Raw genomic sequence first — 22,227 nt, forward strand, 5'->3', positions numbered from 1 at the left:
CTAAGTCCGCAGGAAAAAGATCCCGCCTTGGTGCCCGCTGACGCGCCAGCGCCGCGTCTCAGCTCCCCGCGTGCACCGACCCTTCCAGTTCTGCAAGCATCCTTCCCAGAGTCCCAAAGACCCAGCACGCCGGGCCCCTGTGACCTCCTGCAGCGCGGAGGCGCGAGGCAAAGGGGTTGGGGCGTCAGGGCGGCAGCCGGGGGCGCGGGGAGGTTGCTGCCCGCCCGTCCTCCGGTGAGGAGCACCTTCCACCCACCCTTAGTCCGCTCGCCCTCCCGCCCCGCCTCCCTCCCCACCTCCTGCTCCCGCCTCCAGTCTCCTCCCTCCTCCAGCCGCGCTCGCTCTCCTCTCGACTCCCCTGCCGCGGCGGGCTGCCTGCAGGCGCGGCTCCAGGCTCGAGCGAGCAAGCGGAGCGGGCTCCTCGGCCTCCGCGCCTCCTCCGACAGCCGGCGGCGCGGCCCCCGCCCGGCCCGCCGGGCCCTGCGCCCCAGCGTACGTCCAGCAGCCTCGTTGCGGGAGGGCGCAACTTTCCCCCCGTCCTAGGCTGGGCGGAGACGGCAGCGGGACAACTTGGAAAACTTCTCTGGGGCGGACTGCAGGGACGCCGGGCTCTGGTGGAACAGGATGTAGGAGGGCAGCGGCTGGCCCCGGGCGTCCCCCAACCTTCTAACCGCCTTTCGGCCTGGCCATGGGGCTCCAGCGCCTTCAGCGCCGCCAGGGGGGTGACCCCCTTGTCTAGCCGAGCTGGGTGGGACAGGGCTGTCGCGGGCTGTGCACGCGCTGGGCGAGCAGCGCCCCTTCTGGCCGCGTCCGGTCCCGCCATGGACCACCAGGAGCCCTACTCCGTGCAGGCCACTGCAGCCATTGCGGCGGTCATCACCTTCCTCATTCTCTTCACCATCTTTGGCAACGCGCTGGTCATCCTGGCTGTGTTGACGAGCCGCTCGCTGCGCGCCCCGCAGAACCTGTTCCTGGTGTCGCTGGCCGCTGCCGACATCCTGGTGGCCACACTCATCATCCCTTTCTCGTTGGCCAATGAGCTGCTGGGCTACTGGTACTTCCGGCGCACGTGGTGTGAGGTGTACCTGGCGCTCGACGTGCTCTTCTGTACCTCTTCCATCGTGCACCTGTGCGCCATCAGCCTGGACCGCTACTGGGCCGTGACGCGCGCGCTGGAGTACAACACCAAGCGCACCCCGCGCCGCATCAAGTGCATCATCCTCACCGTGTGGCTCATCGCAGCTGTCATCTCGCTGCCGCCCCTTATCTACAAGGGGGACCAGGGCCCCCAGCCGCGCGGGCGGCCGCAGTGCAAGCTCAACCAAGAGGCCTGGTATATCCTGGCCTCCAGCATCGGATCCTTCTTTGCACCCTGCCTCATCATGATCCTTGTCTACCTGCGCATCTACCTGATTGCTAAACGCAGCCACCTCAGAGGTCCCAGGGCCAAGGGAGGCCCTGGGGGAGGTGGGTCTAAGCAGCCCCACCCAGTCCCTGCAGGAGCTTCAGCCTCAGCCAAACTGCCCACTGTGGCCTCTCGTCTGGCTGCTGCCGGAGAGGCCAGTGGACACTCCGAGCCCACTGGGGAGAAGGAGGCAGAGACCCCTGAAGATTCTGGGACCCCTGCCTTGCCCCCCAGCTGGCCTGCCCTTCCTAGTTCAGGCCAGGATCAGAAGGAAGGAGTTTGTGGGGCATCTCTGGAGGAGGAAGCTGAAGAGGAGGAGGAAGAGGAGGAGGAGGAGGAGGAGGGGGAGGAAGAGTGTGAGCCTCAGGCGTTGCCAGCATCTCCTGCCTCAGCTTGCAGCCCACCCCTGCAGCAGCCACAGGGCTCCCGGGTGCTGGCGACCCTACGTGGCCAGGTGCTCCTGGGCAGGGGTGTGGGCACTGCAGGTGCGCAGTGGTGGCGGCGGCGGGCACAGCTGACTCGGGAGAAGCGGTTCACCTTCGTGCTGGCCGTGGTCATTGGCGTCTTCGTGCTCTGCTGGTTCCCCTTCTTCTTCAGCTACAGCCTGGGTGCCATCTGCCCCCAGCACTGCAAGGTGCCCCACGGCCTCTTCCAGTTCTTTTTCTGGATCGGCTACTGCAACAGCTCGCTGAACCCCGTCATCTACACGATCTTCAACCAGGACTTTCGCCGTGCCTTCCGAAGGATCCTTTGCCGCCAGTGGACCCAGACGGCATGGTGAGCCGCCTGCCCATGAGGGGTTGGTACCAAGTGGCACCAGGGCTGCCCTGCTTCTTGCCATGTGTTATGTGGCCACCTTCCTGTGGCTTTCTGGTCCCTGCTCAGGTCCTACAGGCCTCATCTTGGGAGCCCACTAAGATGGGCAGGGGCAGGGATGTTGTTCACAGGGGTCCATTTGAAGCCTCCCTTTGCTGGCTCAGCTGTGGGGCAATGTCTTCTCCACCCCTTGCCTGAGCACAGGCAGATGGATAAGGCTTAGGCCTTCCTGAATATAGCCGAGGCCAGGCTAGGATAGAGCACCTCTCTCCCGGAACCCCAGACCTCGGCAAGCCGATGGATGGGCTTCCCTTCCTCAAGGACCCTGTGTTCTTGGCAGGTTGCTTGCTTGTGGTGTTTTTGTTTCTTTCTCATCTTCCCCATGTTGAGCAGGAAGCCAGACTTCCACTTTTCCCAGGAGGGCCTGCTGCTGAGGAGGAGGCAGAAATGACGACTGTGCATCCACGTTGGGCACCCATGGTCCTCGTCAGGCGCTGGGTGGGGATTTATGGGCTGGAACTGTCTCTGGGCCCTTCTGTCCCCTTCCTCTTGCTTTTGGATCTGTAGCTCTGTTACAGGCCAGAGCTGTGGATCGTTTTCCTCACCTGGCGCCCCTCTGGGAAGCGGATGGGCACGTAGGTGCCTCAGTGGGGTGGTCTGGAGGCCTGGCCTCTGCCTCCACAGGAGATCCCTGATCGCTGGCATTCACCCCCTGCGAAAACCGGGGCGACAATAGCTTGCCGCCTACTTGCCGCGGGGAGATGAAAGGCTTTGCAGAAAGCTTTGGGCTCCATGGGGGAATGCACTAGAGAACCAGAAAATGTGATTATTTGGTGATATAAAAATCCCCTTTCTCTGTGTTTACCACCACCTCTCTTCCTGTAGACTTTTGTTCTGTGCCTGGGGTGTGTGAATTCCTACCCCAAACTGGAAGTGGGGAGTGGCAGACAGAACCACTATTTCAGTTAACGGATTTCTTTGAGAATGTGTTCTTGTGCCTGTAAAGGTTTGAGTTATTATGCTGCATGACAATTTCTTGACATTTCACCTGCAACACCAAGAGGGTTTTCAGTAGCTTGGGCCCCCCAGTGGGGGATGTCTTTTGTCATCAAGCAGGCAAATTGTTTCCTCAAGATAGCTAAAAATACCTACACCCTGAGAACAGTCTGAGATGAGAGCCTGTGGCAGGTGACAGAGCCCCAGGTAGGGTGCTGGGGCTGGAGCAGGTGAGCAAGGGCCCTGTGGCTTCCTGGGGGAGCCTCCCACCGGAGCACCCTGGTGGGTCTCCAAATCCCAGATGGGTCCTTGTGATGCATGACTGATCCCACCCTGGTGGGTGCCAGTTGCCCAGCCATGTTGTTCCACCCTACTGATGGGCTCCGGGGGCTTCTCCCTCCTGGTACTCTCTCGTACCCCAGATCCTGGCACCCAGAACAATTGGGAGCATATGAAGGATGTTTCCCCATCTCCATGGGAGTGCCTCACTGAAGCATTAAGCCAGTGGGCATCTTAGCTTGGGGGTGGGCTGAGCGGCACAGGCACTGTTGGTGCTCTGATGGACCTGGCCAGATTTGGAGGGGTGCTAAGAGAGTTTTCTGGGGTGGAGTCAATGGAGGGGACCAAAGAGGGTCCCTCCTGAGGAAGGGGCAGTCCAGCTCATTCCTCCATCTCGGTGTGAGGGTGGGGACTTGCCTGGGGCCAGGCTGGGGAGGCTGGGCCTAGGGGCGGGGCTGACTTATCACATCTGCTGACTGGTCTCACGTGTGCCCCATGGGACTCCTGCTATTGTTGCCTGTGGCCCCCTTGTCGTGATATGCAGGTATTTTTCAAAAGTCTGAGCTATTTTATCAATAAAAGATATTTTGTAATAAGCAAGCTGTGTCCTCGTTGCCCAAGGGCTGCCCGGAATAGTTACTCGTCAGCTACTTGCATAGCAGACTGCGCATGGGCTCCCTCCCAGGGCTGGTGCTCTCTCCTCCTCCAGGTGTGGCTGGCTGGTGCCCACCCACCTGCCTGCCTGCTTTTTTCATCAGCATCCCTTATTCATCATTACAAGTCAGTGGGGTGCGAGTGGCCAGAGACTGGATGCCTGGGAAGGGAGGTCTTCCTGGAGGAGGTGGCCTCTGGGCTGGGTCTTGGGGGAAGAGCAGGAGTGCACCAAGAGGGAAGATAGGAAGGTGTTTCGGGCAGGGGAACAGCACATGCAAAGGATGCTGTATTTGGTGAATTTGTAACAGTTTGAAGCCTTGCTGGGTGGTCAGGGGCAGCAGCTGGAGGCCGTGGAGGTGGTCGGGCACCACCCACATGGGGTGAGAGGAGCACGGGAGGGAGGGAAGGACGTCACTCTGCGCGATGTTTAAGCTGCTGCCTTCGGTGAGGGGCTCTCGAATGGAGCTGCTCTGCTTCAGGCCTCCCACACTAAAGACGCAGGCCCCGGCGTCAGAGCTGGGAGGCCTGCGGAAGTCATGCCCGTCAGTCTCCTCCGCTCCCGAGAAGCGTCTGAGGCCTCAAGCCGCCCTGTGAGTTGGGTTAGGGGTTGAGTCCACCAGGCTTCCTGTCCCACCTCAGAGAGGGCAGCCTTTGCGGCCTGAACCAGGCTGGCCTTGTTCTGAGGGCAGGGGCGCCCGCAGGGGGCGGGGGATAAGGTGGGTGCCAGTGCAGACCCCAGGGCACAGTGAGGCCTGGGAGGGGACAGCGGGGGGAGAAGCAGTGAGGCCCCAAGGGTCTGGTGGTGGGAGGCCACCTCCTAGCCCCACCTTGACCAAGGATTCATACTTTGGTGGGGCCACGGCTTCACCATTATTGGGGGACATTGGGCTTCACTGAGGACTTAAGAGAGTCACACCCCGCCCTGAGGAGCTCCCACCCCTAAGGCCCTGAGCCTGATGAGGGTAGATCAGAGTAGTTCATTCGCTCCCATTTACTGAGCCAATTGCTCTCCTGGCATTTTGTCTGATTTCCTCATTTAACCCTTACACCCATCTTGTAAGATAAGTGTCAGCCCATTTTATTCAAGGGAAACTGAGGCTCAGAAAGGTTTAACGACTTGACAGAGGTCATCCAGGCCCAAGCTCTTTCCACTGGACCACACTGTCCCCTGTTGCCTGAGGGTCTGCAGGGGGCAGGGCCATGGGCCCGGGAGAAGAGCTCCCTGCCCAGTCTCTGGAAATGGTGGCAGAAAATTATCCTGCTGGTGCTGGACTGCTGGCAGCCCATTTTGAAAACATCGTCTCATTTAATCCTCACAACCTTGCTGGGTGTGGCCATTTTACAGAAGAGGAAACTGAGGCTCAGGGTCACCCAGCAGGCACTGGGCGTTTGGGGATTCTGAAACTGCATCTGGGAGATTCAGTAGGCGGCAGTGCTGTGATCGACTGCTCATGTCTGTCACACCTATGGAATGCGTAAGCAATGGGGGTGTCACAGGTTTTCCGTTCCTTAGAGCTCAGTCCAGTCCCTGAATTTTATTAAAGAAGAAACTGAGGCCCGGAGAGAGATGACTTGCGTTGGACTCCCCATCGCCACGTGGTCATAGAGCCGGGTCTAGACCCCAGGTTGCTCAACTCTGTACCCACCATGCCGCATCCCCGTACTAAAGGGATTGCATCCACACTCAGGGAATAACAGGCCCACACTCAGGAGGCATCTGTTGATGGTCCACCGTGTACCAAGTCCTGTGCCAGGCTCGTCCCCATTTTGCCACCTTTTTCAGTTCTCCGATGAAGAAACGAAGGTGGAGTCCTGAGGACTTGCCCAGCGCCACACGGCTAATGGGTGGTGCAGCTGGACCTGGATCCCAGGACCCTTGGCTCCCACTCAGGCCTTCTCCTCTCAATTCCTGCTGTTCTGTGGGAGCTGTGCCTGCTTTTGATTTTACCCCGAGCCTATCTGAGGGTTGGTGAGTTGATGAGGTGGGCTCAGAGCAGCAGCGATATGGGGTGATCCCAGCTTTTCCTTGGAGGTGAGGGCAGGGGCAGCAGGAGGGCCTGGTGGCTCCCGAGGTGGGTGTGCACTGTCCTGGCTGGCACTGCTGACTTCTGGAGACCCCTCTCCTCAGATGCCCCTGAACAAAGGGAGGCGCCGATAGGGAAGACAGGTAAAGAAGGGGTGGGGTGGAGGGCTCAGGAAGACCGATCCCCCAACTGCACCTGCTCTGTGAGAGTCTGGGTCCTTAGATCACAGGGATACCCTTGAAAGGGAGTTCAGACCCAGCCCTTGCCTCATGCCAGTGGCTGAGAAATTCAGGGCAGCTGAGAATCCCTCTTTGGAGCATTGTTGCAGGAGGGACTCTCCACCCACCTGCTCAGAGGGTACCTGTGGGCAGAAGGCCCTGCTGACCTGCCACCAAGACTCAGGACGGAGGCGGCTTGTGGGTTCTTCAGGCCCTTGCCCTCTCCCCATCCTCTGTGTGATCTCCGTCTTGCGTGTTTGGGGGGAGTGTGCTGGGAAGGGGGTGTGAGGCCTTGCCAGCTACCGCCTGCTGATGCAGTTGCTGCTGCCTGGGGAGACGGCATCTGCCCAGCTGGGGTCGATCCTGGGTGACCTTTCACTTCCCCGGTGCTGCCGGGAGCTCTGCTCAGGGGGCCTGCTCACTGTGGGCAGCAGGGCTGGGGCGGGACTTCTGTGCTGGTGAAAATCACAGCTGAGATGGCAGGGAGGCCAGGGTCATACCCTGCTTCTGCTGTCATCTGCTTGGCTGCCCCCAGGCAGGGCTGGGTCCTTCCCAGGGCCTCGGTGTCCCTGCCTGCCCACGACGGGTTGCCCCTGTGGTCCCCAAGGTCCCCAGCTTGAGGATCCATGTCTGCCCCACCCTCGCCGCAGCTCCCGGGAAGGTCCAGACATGGAGGTTCCTGGAGTTAATCAGTTCTTCTTAGAGTCGAGCTCCTGGGCAGGACCAAGGCTGTGTTTTCTTCGCCTGTGTAGCTCAGTACAGAAGCAGTCTGGAGTGACCGATCAGTGTGGGGCCGTCTAAGTTGGGCCATGGTGAGAAGACTAATGACAGCTCTGAGTCATTAGGGCCAGTGCCTGGCCCGCCTCCTCTGAGCCTGGAGTGATTACCATCCCCACTTTAGAGGTGAGGAAACTGAGGCAGGTTGAGGGACTTGCTTGAGGTCATCCAGAGGGAGGACAGGAACCCACCCAATCTAATTTCAACTTTGTCACTAATTGGCTTCAGCATCCATCTCCTCAACAGTGGGGAGCAGGCCCGGGGCCCTCCCAGCCCAGCAGAGCTCCTGCCTGTGTGAGCTGGAGGGACGCACTGCAGAGACCCTGTGTTTTGGGGGTAATTTCCCTGCCTGCTGGCAGGTCCCCTAGAACAGGAGCCCCGGCAGCGGGTGGGAGGCTCCCCTGCTCCCAGCTCTGCTCCCTGTTAGCAGGGGAGGTGGGGGGCACTCAGCTAAAATTAGATCTGGGATTCTTCGAGCTCCTGCATCCGTCCTTTCTTCCATCCAGTGGTGCGGGGAAGGCTGCTGTCAGAAGGCCAGCGCTGGAAGGAGCCTGGATGTCAGCTCGCACCCTCCCCAGGGCTCGCTGGCTCTGATCTTCTCACACCCTCACCTGGCCTCTGGCCAAAGGCTCCTGCCCTTGGCTTGGCCTTGCGGCCATGTATTGATTAGCAGTGATTTCAAGGGGAGAGGCGCCTCCCTGTAATACCCCACCCTCTACCCCTGGGATTCTGTGCTGCTTCCTTCCTCTCTCCCCCTCCTCCCTCCCTCCCTTCCCTTCTCCTGGCCCTTCCCACTTCCGGGTCCTCAGTGACTGCTCCCCCTTCTCTGAGCCTCGCCTCTGCCTTCTGCTAACTCTGACTTCTGCCTCTCCCTCGGGGATGATCCTGGCAGTTCATGGGGCCTGCAGGCTCAGTGGACCACTGTGGTTGCAAGGGGACCGGAACAGACTGGAGACCAAAAAAGAGCCTTCCTCCCTGGCAAGCCAGGGCTATTTTTGGCTCCACTGCAGCCCCCTGGGGCCACTGGCTCTCCAGCAGGAGGGGGAGGTGCTGGGCCCCAGCTGAGGGTGCGAGGGTCCTGCACCTTTGATTTCCCTGGGGAGGGGGCAGGCTCCTCTGGAGCTGAGGCTTAGGCCCCTCCAATCTCAGAGCAGCCACTGCTCACATGGACTGCCACTACCTCCAACCCCAGGGAGACCTGGGCTGCTCCAAGAGGGAAAAGGGCTGGGCCATGGTGTGGGGAGCCCGGGTGTCGCGGCGTCCATCCTAGTTCCCACCCCAGCCCAGCTGCAGCTGTGAGTGGGGGAGCGTGGGAGGCTGCCTATGAGTCCCCGGACAGTGCGGGCAGGCGAGGGTTAAACCCAGCCCTCTGGCCCCCAGTGTGGTGGAGCGTGGTGGGGTGGTCACAGGCAGCGGACTCCGCTAGGTCCCTGGCTGCATGTTGTCAAGTGCCAGTTTGACACAGCTGTCCCAGTTGCAAATTCAGGCAGGAGAGGAGTGACCTCTTCACCCCCTGCTGGCCTGGCAGCTGGAGTTGGGTGGGCCCAGGGCTGGCAGCTGCTTGAAGGATTTCCTCTGCTGTCTCAGAAGTACTGGCTGGGGTCCAGAGGCTCCGGTCATGGTCCCAACAGGGCCACCAAATTCCTGGGTGATCTTGGGCAAATGCCTTCACCTCTCTAGGCTTCAAATTCCTCATTGTCAGACGAAGGAGTTGCACAGGAGCATGGTTCGAATGATGTCCTGGGTGCTGCCCCAGGAGCCACTGGGCAGGGGCAGAGAGAGAGGAGGCACCGAGTCAGTGGTCCCCTGCCCCCTCCCTGCCCCTGCTTCTGTTGCTATTTTCAGGAAGCAGCCCCTCCTGTCCACCCCAGGCTCGAGTAACACCCCCAGCCACCTCCCTGTCCTGCCCCTGACGCCTGCCTGTGTCCCAGGGAAACCTAGGTGGCATGACCCTCCGAAGGGTCATCTTGAAAGACATTCCCCCAAGGCAGGCTGGGAGCTGGTGGGACGGGAGTGGGCCAGTGCAGAGGTGACTATACCAAGCCTGTGCTTGACATTGTGTCCACAGTAAGGCTGGAAGGGGGCTCGAGCTGGGGGGCAGCAGAGAGGAGGGGGGAGGTCCCCTGGGAGAGGCAAGAGGGGAGGGGGCTCCTGGGGAAGGCTTGCTCCCACGGGGGCATGGCCTGAAACGACACAGGGAGAGGATGTGGCTCCTGGAGACAGGCCCACTGTGGCCCGCAGGCTCCCTGGCAGGGGCAGGGGCTCTCTGCCTCATTGGCCCCGGGGCTCCTCTCATGGCCCAGCACAGAGCAGCCGCACAGAAAACATTGTTGACCCAGTGAGCTTCCCCAGCAAAGTGGGGCAGCCTTGGCGTCAGTTGCCTAGGCTGGGGGCCCTGCTCTCCGGGAATGTCTCTGATTTGGTGTTTAATTTTTCTGTTTTGTTTTGTTTCTTTCCATAGTTTCCTAGAGAAATTCTTTTGGAAGATTCCTTCCTGGCCTTGGCTGAGCCAGAGGCAGGAGAATTGTCCCGCAGAGCTGGGGGAGCGCCATGCGTCCCAGGAGGTGGTGGCAGGGACCCGTCCCAGAGTGTGGAAGAGAAGATGGGGGCGGACAAAGAGGGGAGAGACAGAGGGAGGGCGTGGTTGGGTCATCCGGTGGCAGCATGAAAAGAGTACTGGCCTTGCAGTCAAACCTAGCTGCATCGCCTACCGGCTGTGTAGCCTCAGGCAAACTGCGAAACCTCTCTGAGCCTCAATTTCCTCACCTTTAAAATGGGGTAACATTAACTACCTTAAGATTGGACAGGTGTGTTGAGAGGTAGAGATGATATATAAAATGTCCTAATAGAGTGTGGGAGCGCAGAGTTGGCACCCATGAGTGGCAGAGCCATGAGAATCACCCCTCTAGAAGTCCAGGTCCTCTCCAAGGTGAGCTGGCAGAACCTCTGTCCCCCAGGTGTCCCCTGACTCACTGCTCAGTGGCCTGATGGCAGGAGGGAGGACTGTCTGTCCCGGACTCCTGTGTATGGAGTCTGTGCTACCTGCCGCCCCTCTCTCCCTGCTCCACAGGCTCCGAAGCCTCTCCCAGCGAGAGCTCTGCCAGGATTTCTCCAGCCTGCAGCTGGGAGGGGACGATTCTCAGGCGAATAGGTCAAATACGCCACAGTATGCCCACCCCCTTCCTGCTGTGCCCGTGGCAGACATCAGTAACGGACCCCAGAGCTCTCTCCATGAGCGGAAACAAGGCAGCAGGGCGTGCCAGGCAGGCATTCTCAAACGATGGCGGCTGGACTACAAGAGGAACCTGATTTGCCCCCCAGGTCTAGGGAGAACGCTAGGGGCCACAGGGCAAGGGCTGCCAGCCTGAGGTGAGGGGAACCGCTGGGGGTGGTGAAGAGGGCCGTCTCTGGAGACCTTGGATTCCTGCACTGCTGCTGCAGTAGGGGCCCCCAGGGGTCGGATGTCAGCTCCCAGAGGACCCCAGAGCTTCTGAGAAAACTGCATGTGGAAGCACAGCTGCCACATAGGGCAGGTCTGAGCGCAGCGGGGTGGTGAGGCCAGGCAGCGGGGCTGGACCCGGTGAGCGTGGGGGCTTTTGGGCCAGCACGTCTTGCCCTGGGCTGTGGAGGGGTGGGAAGAGCTGGGAAGGGATGCAGGCACTTTAAGAGGTCTTCTCCTCCAGGAGCGTGTGAAGCAAGGCAAGGAAGCTTCGGGCAGCGCCAGCCCTCACAGTTGAATGGCCTCTGTGCTGCTTGTGAGTCTGATCACCTGGTCTGAGCAGGCGCTGTCGCCCTCTGTGCTCCAGGAGTAGGATTTGAGCCCAGTTCCCTCTGCCTGCAGCCCCCCGGCCCGTCCCAACACGCTGCACCTGTCCTGGCCCCTCCCCACCAAACCCTCCTCCCTCCTTGCTCTAAGGTTGCTCCAGCCAGCGTGCTAGGACCTCACAGACCTGGCTGCTGCTTGTCTCTGACTCCTGCTAGACGGCGAGCTCCCCCAGGGCTGGGAGGGGCTCTGTCTCATCCACCGTGTATCCCAGGCCTGACCGTGCCCTGCCAAGCGTGAAAATGTACGGGCTCCCTGGCCGGCCAGCTGCCCTGGATTCCCCTCCTGGAGGGGGGAACAGTGGACAGGGGGTGGAGGTCAGAGCCTCTTGAACACCAGCATGTGGGCTCCTGGGCTGAGCTGCGTTGGGCAGCTGGGCTGTGAGTCCCCACGGCACGGCTTTGGTTTGGCTGAGTGGAGAGTGCAAGTCTGGGGCCTGAGGGGAATTGCTGGGGCCTGTGGAGGTGGGCAGAGGCTGCCTCCAGCGATGCCCTCTGCCTCCAACGCCCATCTCACCTGTAGTCACGGGATGGACGGCTGGTCCGGGATAAGCAGCTTGGAGGGCCCTGTCTGGAACCTGCGTGGACACTGAGTCCCTTCCTGCCGCGCCTGTCCAGTGCACTGAGCTCTGTGCGCAGTTCAAAGGGCCACAGAGAGAGAGTCAACACCACCCAGGACCCTGGGAGCCAGGCGGGGCAGGGCAGGAGCGGTCCAGCGGGCAAGGAGAGGCGTCCAGCACCAACGTTACAGAGCACTGAGGGATGGAGGGCAGCCACTCAGCACTTGGCAAGCAGGGCAGGTGGGTTGGTGGGGGCATGAGGCAGGGAAGGAGGGCTGCCAGAGGGTGGTGCTCTGCGAGGACTGGAGGCTGGCGTCTCAGGCCGGAGGGGGTTGGATGGGGAAGCAGGGGAGGCCATACTGGCCAGGCTATGGCCTGGGTGTGGGCTTGCTCACGTTCCTAGGTGACTTCTGGCCCCAGGCTACCCCCCAGGGGCCGGGGACAGGGCGGGGTGAGGCCGGGCCAGCAGCCCTGCTCCAGAGGCAGCTGACTAAAAATAAGTTGGGATGTCAGGGTCTCCTGGCTCCAGGAAGAGGCGAAGAGGGATGAGCGGCGGGGGGAGGAGGAGGCAAAGGGGAGGAGACGCAGTCACAGCTGAAAGTTGCCAACAAACTTATTGTTTATTTTCCTCTCTGGCCTGGAGTCTCTCAGGCCACCGCTCCCTGTGTCTGGGTGAGGGGCACTGGTCTCTCTGGGCCTGGGGGTGCCCCCAGACCCCTCGCTGCATACCCAGCACCCCATTTCCCATTCGTTCCTTTGAGACCCCCTCCAAAGTCAGCGGAGGGCGGGAATTCTGTGGGTGAAGGCAAAGGGATCAGGTTGCAAAGATCCCGTTTACAGAAAGAATAAACTTGGTGCGTCCAAGTTTCACTTTTACTCTCGTATTCTGCAGATGTGGAAACTGGGCCAGGCAGTGTAGGGACCTGTCCCAGGTCACATGGCTGCCGATGCCTGGAGCCACACCAGAGCCCAGGTCTCTGGACACTCAGCGTTGGCTCTCTGCGGGGGGCGTTAGCTCAGATATGGCACAACCACTGCCCACACCCACCTTGGAAGAAGGGGCAGGGCGAGGGCATGCAACAGGGAAAGGTGGGTCCCCATCATGGTGACAGGCCAGTGGGTGTGGCTGGGGGGTGCGAGGGCAGGCTGGCACTACCACCCCACAAGTCGTCAGGGTTCATGTGACACCCACCTCAGCCCACCTGCCAGGCCTCCAGACCCCTCAGGGGCTTGGCTTGTTGGTGACATGCCTCCTTGTCTGTCTGCCCTGCATTCCAGGGGGCGGGAGTGGCTTTGCAGATACCGAGGGGTAAACATGGTGCACCCTGTGCCCTCTGCCCCTCGGCTCTGGGGCAAGGCCAGTGAGAAGCCCACTGCTCATCCTGGCTGTGGAGCTCACCGGGGTGACGTGGACACAGCCCCTCTTGACCCTGGGCATCCTGACCTGTGGCCTGGGCGTTGGGGGGCTCAGAAGATCTGCGTGGGCCTCCTTGCCTCTCCCTTGGCACAGTAGCTCCCCTAGGCTCGCCTGGATCCAGCCTGCAACCCGCGCCCCCCTTTCCCTCCACCCTCTTCCCATCCTCCTCTCCTAGCCCTCACTCAGAAGAGCCTCCACTGGGTGAACCCTGACTGACCAGAGGTCACGGTCCGCTTGGTTCCCTTGAACCTCTGTGTGGGGCGGCCCTTGCTGCCCTGAACGCCTGCCGCTGTTTATCTGCACCTCTCTGATCACAGTGATGAGGATCAAAGCTGCCCCAGGGAGAGAGCCCAAGGCATCCTGGCCTACATGCCGATCTATATGACCCGATTCACATCTAAAGTTATACGACCACACAATAACCAGACTCCACCTGCACTGATACCATTTAATGACTTTGTACATCATCTTTCCTTTGTCTAGTAAAAATAAGCCATGTACCCATGCCTTATAAATTTAGCCCTAACGTTCAACACATTCCAGCCCTTCACTGCCCAGGGGTCCTGTCCCCATGCTTTCAGCCCTTCACTGCCCAGGGGTCCTGTCCCCATGTTGCAGCCCTTCACTGCCCAGGGGTCCTGTCCCCATGCTGCGGCTCTTCTCTGCCCAGGGGTCCTGTCCCCATGCTACTCCATGCTATTCTCTGAATAAAGGAGCACTACTGCCAGACCTTGAGAGTCCAAGAAATCTTTCTTTCGACTCCTCGGCATCAACAGCTGGCTGGGCAGCACGAGAGGGCAGTGAGCTCCTCAGGAGGGGCTGGGCCCAGGCCCTGTGCCCCCTGTGCTGCGGGGACAGGCCTGTGTCTGGGGCATGGGAGGGAGTAGGGGCTGAGAAGCAGCTTGCAGGAGGGGCTCCCCTGCAGGGCCATCAGCCCCCTTTATTCTCTCTTTTTGATTCCTTTTCCTTCTCTTCCTTTGTTTTATTGACTCTGTTGATAAACTCTCTAGGACTTAAAATCCACAGCCTTGCCTTGCCAACTGCAGCTCCATCCATTGGCAATCTCTCTCTCTCTCTCTCTCTCTCTCACACACACACCTGCTTCTTCCCCCTCGCTCACTGCTCCACCCCCCAGTGGCAGGCGGCTCAGAGCCTCTGGAAGCCCAGCCCCTTGGCTCTCCCCCTCCCAGCTGGGTCGTGCCCCAGCCCTGGCTCATCTTTCCAGATTCTGGGGGTTGTTTCAGGGAGGTGCTGGGATCTGGGTCCCATCCTGTCACCCTGACCCAGCCATCCAGAGCTCTGGGCCCAGGACATGGGGCCCCAAGGCATGTGAAAGGCCACATCCTCCCAGAGCCTGGGATCCTGCCCTCCTGCTGAGGCCCAGCGTGCTTCCTGGCTGCCCTCCCACCGCCTGGCCAGGCTATCCTCTCCCCTACCCTGGGCGAACTCCCCCAAGCTGGAATGTCCCGCCACCCTCTCGACCTGGTGGCCCTGAAGTGGATGTCTGGCTGGAGGCTCTGTGGATGGAAGGCCAAGGGCCCAGAGGACAGAAGCACAAAGGGCCACTGTGGGTGTGACCGGCTTTGTGGCGGGGGGCTGCCCTGGGCCGCGGGATGCTGGACAGGAAACTTGGCCTCTGAGGTCCCCTATGACCCCAGACTCAGAGCCCCCACAAACAGAACCCAGGCCCTGCAGTCACCCTGGGGTGATACTGGGGTATCCAATGAGGTGCTTTGCCCCCTGCCATCTGCTCAACCAGGCCTGGAGCAGCCCCGGAGCAGATGGCCACTCATCAACAGGGCTCTTGGGGTGGCATCTGCTCCTGACCAAGTGGGGTCCTTGGGCAAGTCACTCTGAGCCTGTTTTCTCATCTATAAAAGAGAAAGAATTAAGACAGAATGGGACAATGTCTGTAGAGAGCCAGGTGCATTGAACATTTTGTCCTCCCCTTTCTTCTCGCCCACAAACATGGTCTCTGCCCTTTCCAGCAGGTGCTGGAGGGTGAGGTGTTCAGGAGTAGCCCATCTCTAGGCACCCCCAGGGTCGGCCCTTGGTCCCGGGAAGCACTGGGGGTGACTGTGCAGAGCAGCAGAGCTGCATTCAGATCCTGGCTTATTTGCTATGTGACCTCAGAGAAGTTACTCAACTTCCCTGACTCTTGTATTGTCATCTGTAAAATGAGGTCCCTGCTGTACCTAGCTCAGAGGATCATGGAGAGAGTCATGTGGGGATGCTTGTCACAGAGACTGTGCCTGTGTTTGTTGTCGGCCCTAGGCAGGGTGGGAGGGAAGCAGGGCCTGGGGACGCAAGTGTGACCCTGGGGTCCTGGCTAGGCTGCAGAACCGGTCTGGATGGGACAGGGGCAGATGGGGGCCTGGGGCTGCCTCCAAGACACCCATCCCTGGGCTGCGGCATCAGCCAGGGCTGCCACCTCTTCTCTCTGTTATTCACTAGTAATTGCCCTAAATGCTACATCTGTTGTCATGACAACATATTACCCGTCCTCAGGTAAAAGCCCTGTGTGTAGGGGAGTCAGGCTGGCTCCAGCTCCGGGCTCCACCGCTGTCCCCGACGGCCTCTCTCTGGGTTCCCCAGCTGGTCCCCCCCATCCCTCCCTCCATCCCTCCCTCCTATTTGGGGCTTTCAGAGAGGTCACTCCTGTTTTCTGAATTTCCAGAATTTTTCTGTTACTTTTGTTGTCTCCGTCTCATTTTGCGTCACCGGGTCTCCCTCTCATTCCTCCTCCCCCCTCCCCTCCTTCTCTCACATCTCTCCTTCCTTCTCCCCTTCTTTTTCCTTTTCCCTGGATCCTGAGCCTCTTTCTTGGTTTCCCTCCGTCTCCTCTCTGCCTGTCTCTGTTTCTCTCTCCCTCCTTCTCCCCCGACCATTGGCTGCAGTGGGACAGCATGAAGGTGGGTGGGGACAGGCAGGGCCTGCTGGCTGCGATGGGTCTGCTGTGCAGGGGCCTCAGGCGGCCTGTGGGGCTTTCTGTCCTGGAGCAAGTGAGCTCCGGGTAGGCACACCCCGAGAGCCTCTGGCCCGTCTGGTGTGTGGCCGGGAAGGGCTCCACCTGTTCCTGAGGAAGCATGGGTTCAGGGAGCTGCCTTAACTCCTCCATGCCCACCCCCTGCCTTCTGCCCGTCCCGCTCTGGGGCTCCAGCTCAAATGATCTCCTGACTGGGCCTTACACACTTCCCGAGTGCCCACTACACGCTCAGCACCATCCTAAGGGCATCCACACAAGAAGCCTTGTGACAGCTCCGGAGGTAAGTGACGTTATTCCATTTTACAGGCCAGGAAATGAAAGATCAGAGGGGTCAAGCAACTTGGTCAAGGCCACACAGCTGGTGGATAGAGGAGGCAGGAGTCGAAGTTCTGTTCCCTGGCCAGTGCTCTTACTCATGGTGCTCTAATAATAATACTGCTTCTTGGGTGCTCACCACGTGTCAGGCATGTGCATCTAGTCCTAGTTAGGGCTCGGATAGCCCTCATAGCAGCCCTGCTAGCTGAGCCCATGAGCATCTGTTTTACCAATGAGGGAATCAGGGCACAGAGAGGTTAAGTATCTTTCTCAAGGTCACACTGCAGCAGGAGTATGCCGGGAATTGAACCCAGGTCTTTTTGCCTCCAGAGCCCAGACTTTTAACCCTGAGTGCTGTTGCCACTCTCTTCCTCTCCTATGGGGAGGGATCATAGAAGAAAGGGACAAGGACTTCAACTTCATATGCCCTTCTTCTCCCTGATCCCCTGTAAAGTCCCCTTTGGTCCCAGCCAGGGACATTTTGAGAATCAGAGGAGGAAGCCGTGTGGCCATAAGCAGTGTCCTCTCCTTTGTTGGGTTCCGTGCAAGCAGGGAGGGAGTTCCAGGTCGCCAGGGGAGGCCCGCAGGTCCCATAGCTCCTCGCGGGCCTCCAAGGCAAGCCGGGCACCCCACCCCCGGGCTCTCGTCGCTGGACCCGACCCCCAGGATCTGGGGGGGCAGGAGGGCTGATGCGTGGCTGGGAGCCTGAACTGAGTCATGGGCCTGTTGGGGCCCCAGCATCTGGGCAGGCTCTCCTGGCCCGGGTCCGCCAGGAACATCCACAGCCCTCCTTGCCCCACTGCTCCAGTCCCTAGAGAGCAGCTTGGGCCTTGGAACACACTGTCCCGGAGCACGGCTGTCGGCATGATGGAGAGGCGGGTTATTTTTAACAGCCAAGACTCACGGACGGAGCTTCCTCCAGGCCAGGGGAAGAGACCTCCATGGAGGGTGGGGACAAAACTCCAGGTCCTCCTCCCCTTGCCTGCCCTCTCTGCTCCTTCCCCATCACTCCCCGGCCTGAGAGCCACACAGGCTTTATGGCTGGCCCCAGGGTTGAGGGGATCTTTGGGCAGAGGTGGCTGCCTCCTGGCTCTCAACCCCGAGGGAGGGCCTGGCAGCAGTGGGAGCCTCAGAAGCGGGCCACCCCTTCCTCCTCTAGAAGCTGCAGGTCTGGGAGCTGATCAGACCTATGTGCCACACCGGGACTGCAGGGAGCCCAGGCCCAGGACCGGCCTGCTGGTGGCGGCTCCCACCAGGCCTGGACCCCCTCTCTATCTGTGCCTCCGGGGGAGGTAGCTCATTCTCCAAGCTCCGCAGGCCCTTCTCAGCTTGAGCTGGGATCTCTGTAGGACCGGGTGTGGGCCCCGTTGCGTCCCCAACTTCTTTGGACACCTCAGAGCTCACTCCCACTGGTCCCCTCCTGCTGACGCCCCGTTTGTTAGGTCTTCCAGGGAGCCAGGCATGTGCTGAGCGCTGGCCTGCATTCCTTTCTCCCTGTGAGCTGTCACCGCTGAGGGGGGGTGGAAATGCCTTACCCACCCCTCTCTGGATGCCGAAGTTTTCAGTTCTTGGAATGACCCTCTCCTGCCCTCCTGCATCCCTTCTTGGAAGTGTCCTTTCAGCACTTCCAAAGGACACACCGTTACCTCTCACAGAGCTTCATATGACAGCAGCCTGTTGTTGGGAGAGGGCAGCAGGCTGAGAGGCCGAGACCTGGCTCTGCTTTGCTCTGCTGCCGTGTGCATGGGACGAGTCTCTCCTCCTCTCTGGGCCTAGGTCTCATCGTCTAGGCCAGGGCAGTGTGGGAGAAAATGCTCCCCAAGGCCCTTCTTGCCTGAGGCCCAGCTGGGTCCACTAGGGGGTTCAGGCCTGACCAGCCAGGTCAGGGAGATGCTTGCGGGATGGACGTGCCGGTTTTAACACGCCCTCCACTTCTGACCTCGCCTCCTCCAAGCCCCTCTCCACTCTGCACTCAGAGGGGCCTTTTTATTTTTTATTTCAATTATTTTATTGAGGTCGTATTGGTTTATAACATTGTGTAGTTTCAGGTGCACATCATTTATTTATTTATTTTTTAAGATTTTATTTTCCTTTTTCTCCCCAAAGCCCCCCAGTACATAGTTGTGTATTTTTAGTTGTGGGTCCTTCTAGTTGTGGGTCCTTCTAGTTGTGGTATGTGGGACGCCACCTCAGCATGGCCTGATGAGCAGTGCCATGTCCATGGCAAAACCCTGGACAGCCAAAGCGGAGCACACGAACTTAACCACTCTGCCACAGGGCAAGACCCCATCAGGTGTACATTATTATATATCAGTTTCTGTATAAACTGCATCATGTTCACCACCGATAGTCTAATTTTTATTCATCCCTATACATATGTGCCCCTTTACCTCTTTTGCCCACCTCCCAACCTCCTTCCCCTCTGGTAACCACAAATCTATTCTCTCTCTCTCTTTTTTTTTTTGTGAGGAAGATTGGCCCTGAGCTAACATCTGTGCCAATCTTCCTCTACTTTATGTGGGATGCCACCACAGCATGGCTTGATGAGCAGTGCTCAGTCTGCTCCCAGGATCTGAACCTGCAAATCCCGGGCCACCAAAGCAGAATGCACGAACTAACCACTATGCCACCAGGCCAGCCCCCACTAATCTGTTCTCCTTATCCATGTGTTTGTTTATCTTCCACGTACGAGTGAAGTCATACTATGTTTGTCTTTCTCTGTCTGGCTTATTTTGCTTAACATCATACCCTCAAGGTCCATCCATGTTGCTGCAAATGGGATGATTTTTTTTTACGGCTGAGTAGTATTCCATTGTGTATATATGCCACATCTTCTTTATCCAATCATCAGTTGATGGGCACTTGGATTGCTTCCACGTCTTGGCTATTGTGAATAATGCTGCAGTGAACATGGGGGTGCATAGATCTCTTTGGACTGTTGATTTCAGGTTCTTTGGATAAATACCCAGTAGTGAGATAGCTGGATCACATGGTATTCCTGTTTTTAATTTTTTGAGAACCCTCCATACTGTTTTCCAGAGTAGCTGTGTAAGGTTGTGTTCCCACCAGCAGCGTATGAGGGTTCCCTTTTCTCCACATCCTCTCCAATACTTATTCTTGTCTTGTTAATAATAGCCATTCTGACAGATATGAGGCGATATCTCAGTGTAGTTTTGATTTGCTTTTCCCTAATGATTAGTGATGTTGAACATCTTTTCATGTGCCTGTTGGCCATCTGCATATCTTCTTTGGAAAAATGTCTGTTCATATCCTCTGCCCATTTTTTGATTGGGTTGTTCATTTTTGTTGTTGAGTTGTATGACTTCTTTATATATTTTGGAAATTAACCCCTTGTCGGATATGTGATTTGCAAATATTTTGTCCAGTTGGTGGGTTGTCTTCATTTTGTTCGTGGTTTCCTTTGCCTTGCAGAAGCTTTTTAGTCTGTTTATTAGATTTAGATTAGATTTGTTTATTTTTTCTTGTTTCCCTTGCCTAAATAGACATGACATTTGAAAAGATGCTGCTAAGACCGATGTCTTAGATGTTTTATGATTTCAGGTCTTACTTTCAAGTCTTTAATCCATTTTGAGTATATTTTTGTGTATTGTGTAAGATAATGGTCAACTTTCATTCTTTTGCTTGTGGCTGTCAGTTTTCCCAACACCATTTATGGAAGAGACTTTCTTTCCTCTATTGTAAATTCTTGGCTCCTTTGTCGAAGATTAGCTGTCCATAGACGTGTGGTTTTATTTCTGGGATTTCAGTTCTGTTCCATTGATCTGTGTGTCTGTTTCTGTGCTAGTATCATGCTGTTTTGGTTACCGTAGCTTTTAGTACATTTTGAAGTCAGGGATTGTGGTGCCTCCAGCTTTGTTCTTTTTTCTCAGGATTGCTTTGGCTATTTGAGGGCTTTTGTTGTTCCATATAAAGTTTAGGGTTCTTTGTTCTATTTCTGTGAAGAACATCATTGGGATTCTGATTGGGATTGCATTGAACCTGTAGATTGCTTTAGGTAATATGGACATTTTAACTATGTCTATTCTTCCAATCCATGAGCATGGAATATATTTCCATTTCTTTATGTCTTCTTTGATTTCTTTCAATATCTTATAGTTTTCAGTATTTCACCTCCTTGGTTAAATTTATTCCTAGATATTTTATTCTCTTTCTTGTGCATTGTAAATGGGATTGTATTCTTGACTTCTCTTTCTGTTAGTTTGTTATTAGTGTATAGAAATGCAACTGATTTTTGTAGGTTGATTTCGTACCCTGCAAGTTTGCTGTAGTTGTTGATTATTTCTAATAGTTTTCTGGTGGATTCTTTAGAGTTTTTTGTATATAGAATCATGTCATCCTCAAATAGCGAGAGTTTCACTTCTTCCTTTCCAGTCTGGCTTCCTTTTATTTCTTTTTCTTGCCTAATTGCTCTGGCCAAAACCTCCAGTACTATGTTGAATAGGAGTGGCCAGAGTGGGCACCCTTGTCTTGTTCCTGTTCTTAGAGGGATGGCTTTCAGTTTTCCACCATTAAGTATGATGTAGGCCATGGGTTTGTCATGCATGGCCTTTATTATGTTGAGGTACTTTCATTCTATACCCACTTTATTGAGAGTGTTTATCATAAATGGATGTTGGATCATGTCAAATGCTTTCTCTGCTTCTCCTGAGATGATCGTGTGGTTTTTCTTCCTCATTTTATCAATGTGGTGGATCACATTGATTGATTTGCGGATGTTGAACCATCCCTGCATCCCTGGTATAAATCCCACTTGATCATAGTGAGTGATCCTTTTAATGTATTGCTGTATTCGGTTTGCCAATATTTTGTTGAGGATTTTTGCATCTATGTTCATCAGCAATATTGGCCTGTCATTTTCCTTCTTTGTGTTGTCCTTGTCTGTTTTTGGTGTCAGAGTAATGTTGGCCTCATAGAATGAGTTAGGGGTGTTCTGCCTTCTTCAATTTTTGGAAAAGTTTGAGAAGGATAGGTATTAAATCTTTTTTGAATGTTTGGTAGAATTCTCCAGAGAAGCCATCTGGTCCTGGACTTTTGTTTTCTGAGAGGTTTTTGATTACTGTTTCAATCTCTTTACTTGTGATTGGTCTATTCAGATTCTCTATTTCTTCTTGATTCAGTTTTGGGAGGTTGTATGAGTCTAAGAATTTATCCGTTTCTTATAGGTTATCCAGTTTGTTAGCATATAGCCTGTTATAGTATTCTCTTATAATCCTTTGTATTTCTGTGGTATCATTGTAATTTCTTATCATTCATTTTTAATTTTATTTGAGACTTCTTTCTTTTATTCTTAGTGAGTCTGGCTAAGCGTTTGTCAATTTTGTTTATCTTCTCAAAGAACAAGCTCTAAGTTTCGTTGATCCTTTCTACTGTTTTTTTTTTAGCCTCTATTTCTGCCCTAATTTTTATTATTTCCCTTCTTCTGCTGACTTTGGGCTTTGTTCTTTTTTTTTGTTATGTTAAGTGTAGTTTAAGATTACTTATTTGAGGTTTTCTTGTTTGTTGAGGTGGGCCTGTATTGCTATAAATTTCTCTCTTAGAATTTCCCACTTTTGCGGCATGCCCTAAGAGTTGATATGTTGTATTTTCATTTTCATTTGTCTCCAGGTATTTTTTTATTTCTCCATTGATCCAATGGTTGTTCAGCAGCATGTTGTTTGGTCTCCACATATTTGTGACTTTCCCAGCTTTTTTCTTACAGTTGATTTCTAGTTTCATAGCATTGTGGCTGGAAAAGATGCTTGCTATGATTTCAATCTTCTTAAATTTATTGAGGCTTGCCATGTTTCCCAACATATGGTCTATCTTTGAGAATGTTCTATGTGCACTTAAGAATGTATATTCTGCTGTTTTTGAATGGAATATTCTCTATATAGCCAAGTCCATCTGGTCTAGTGTGTCATTTAAGTCCATTATTTCCTTGTTGATTTTTTGTCTGGA

The 22,227-nt window shown here is 56.2% G+C and overlaps 1 protein-coding gene across 2 annotated transcripts in view; it reads left to right on the forward strand.

Annotated features, from left to right (window-relative positions):
* The first annotated feature begins 306 nt into the window (after window positions 1–306).
* Window positions 307–22,227, forward strand: part of ADRA2B (adrenoceptor alpha 2B) — a 37,852-nt gene continuing 15,931 nt past the window's right edge. The window contains exon 1 of one of the 2 annotated variants that reach the window (XR_011503869.1): window positions 307–2,182. Coding sequence is in view for 1 of the 2 variants with exons in the window: in XM_070511716.1 (XP_070367817.1) it covers window positions 822–2,186 (1,365 nt within the window). In the remaining variant the exon portion in view is untranslated. Of the gene's footprint in view, window positions 4,089–22,227 lie in introns of those variants that run through there. The other variant, XM_070511716.1, reaches the window with a different exon arrangement.

This window comes from Equus asinus, chromosome 6 (assembly GCF_041296235.1).
Source record: "Equus asinus isolate D_3611 breed Donkey chromosome 6, EquAss-T2T_v2, whole genome shotgun sequence".
Lineage (NCBI taxonomy): Eukaryota > Metazoa > Chordata > Mammalia > Perissodactyla > Equidae > Equus > Equus asinus.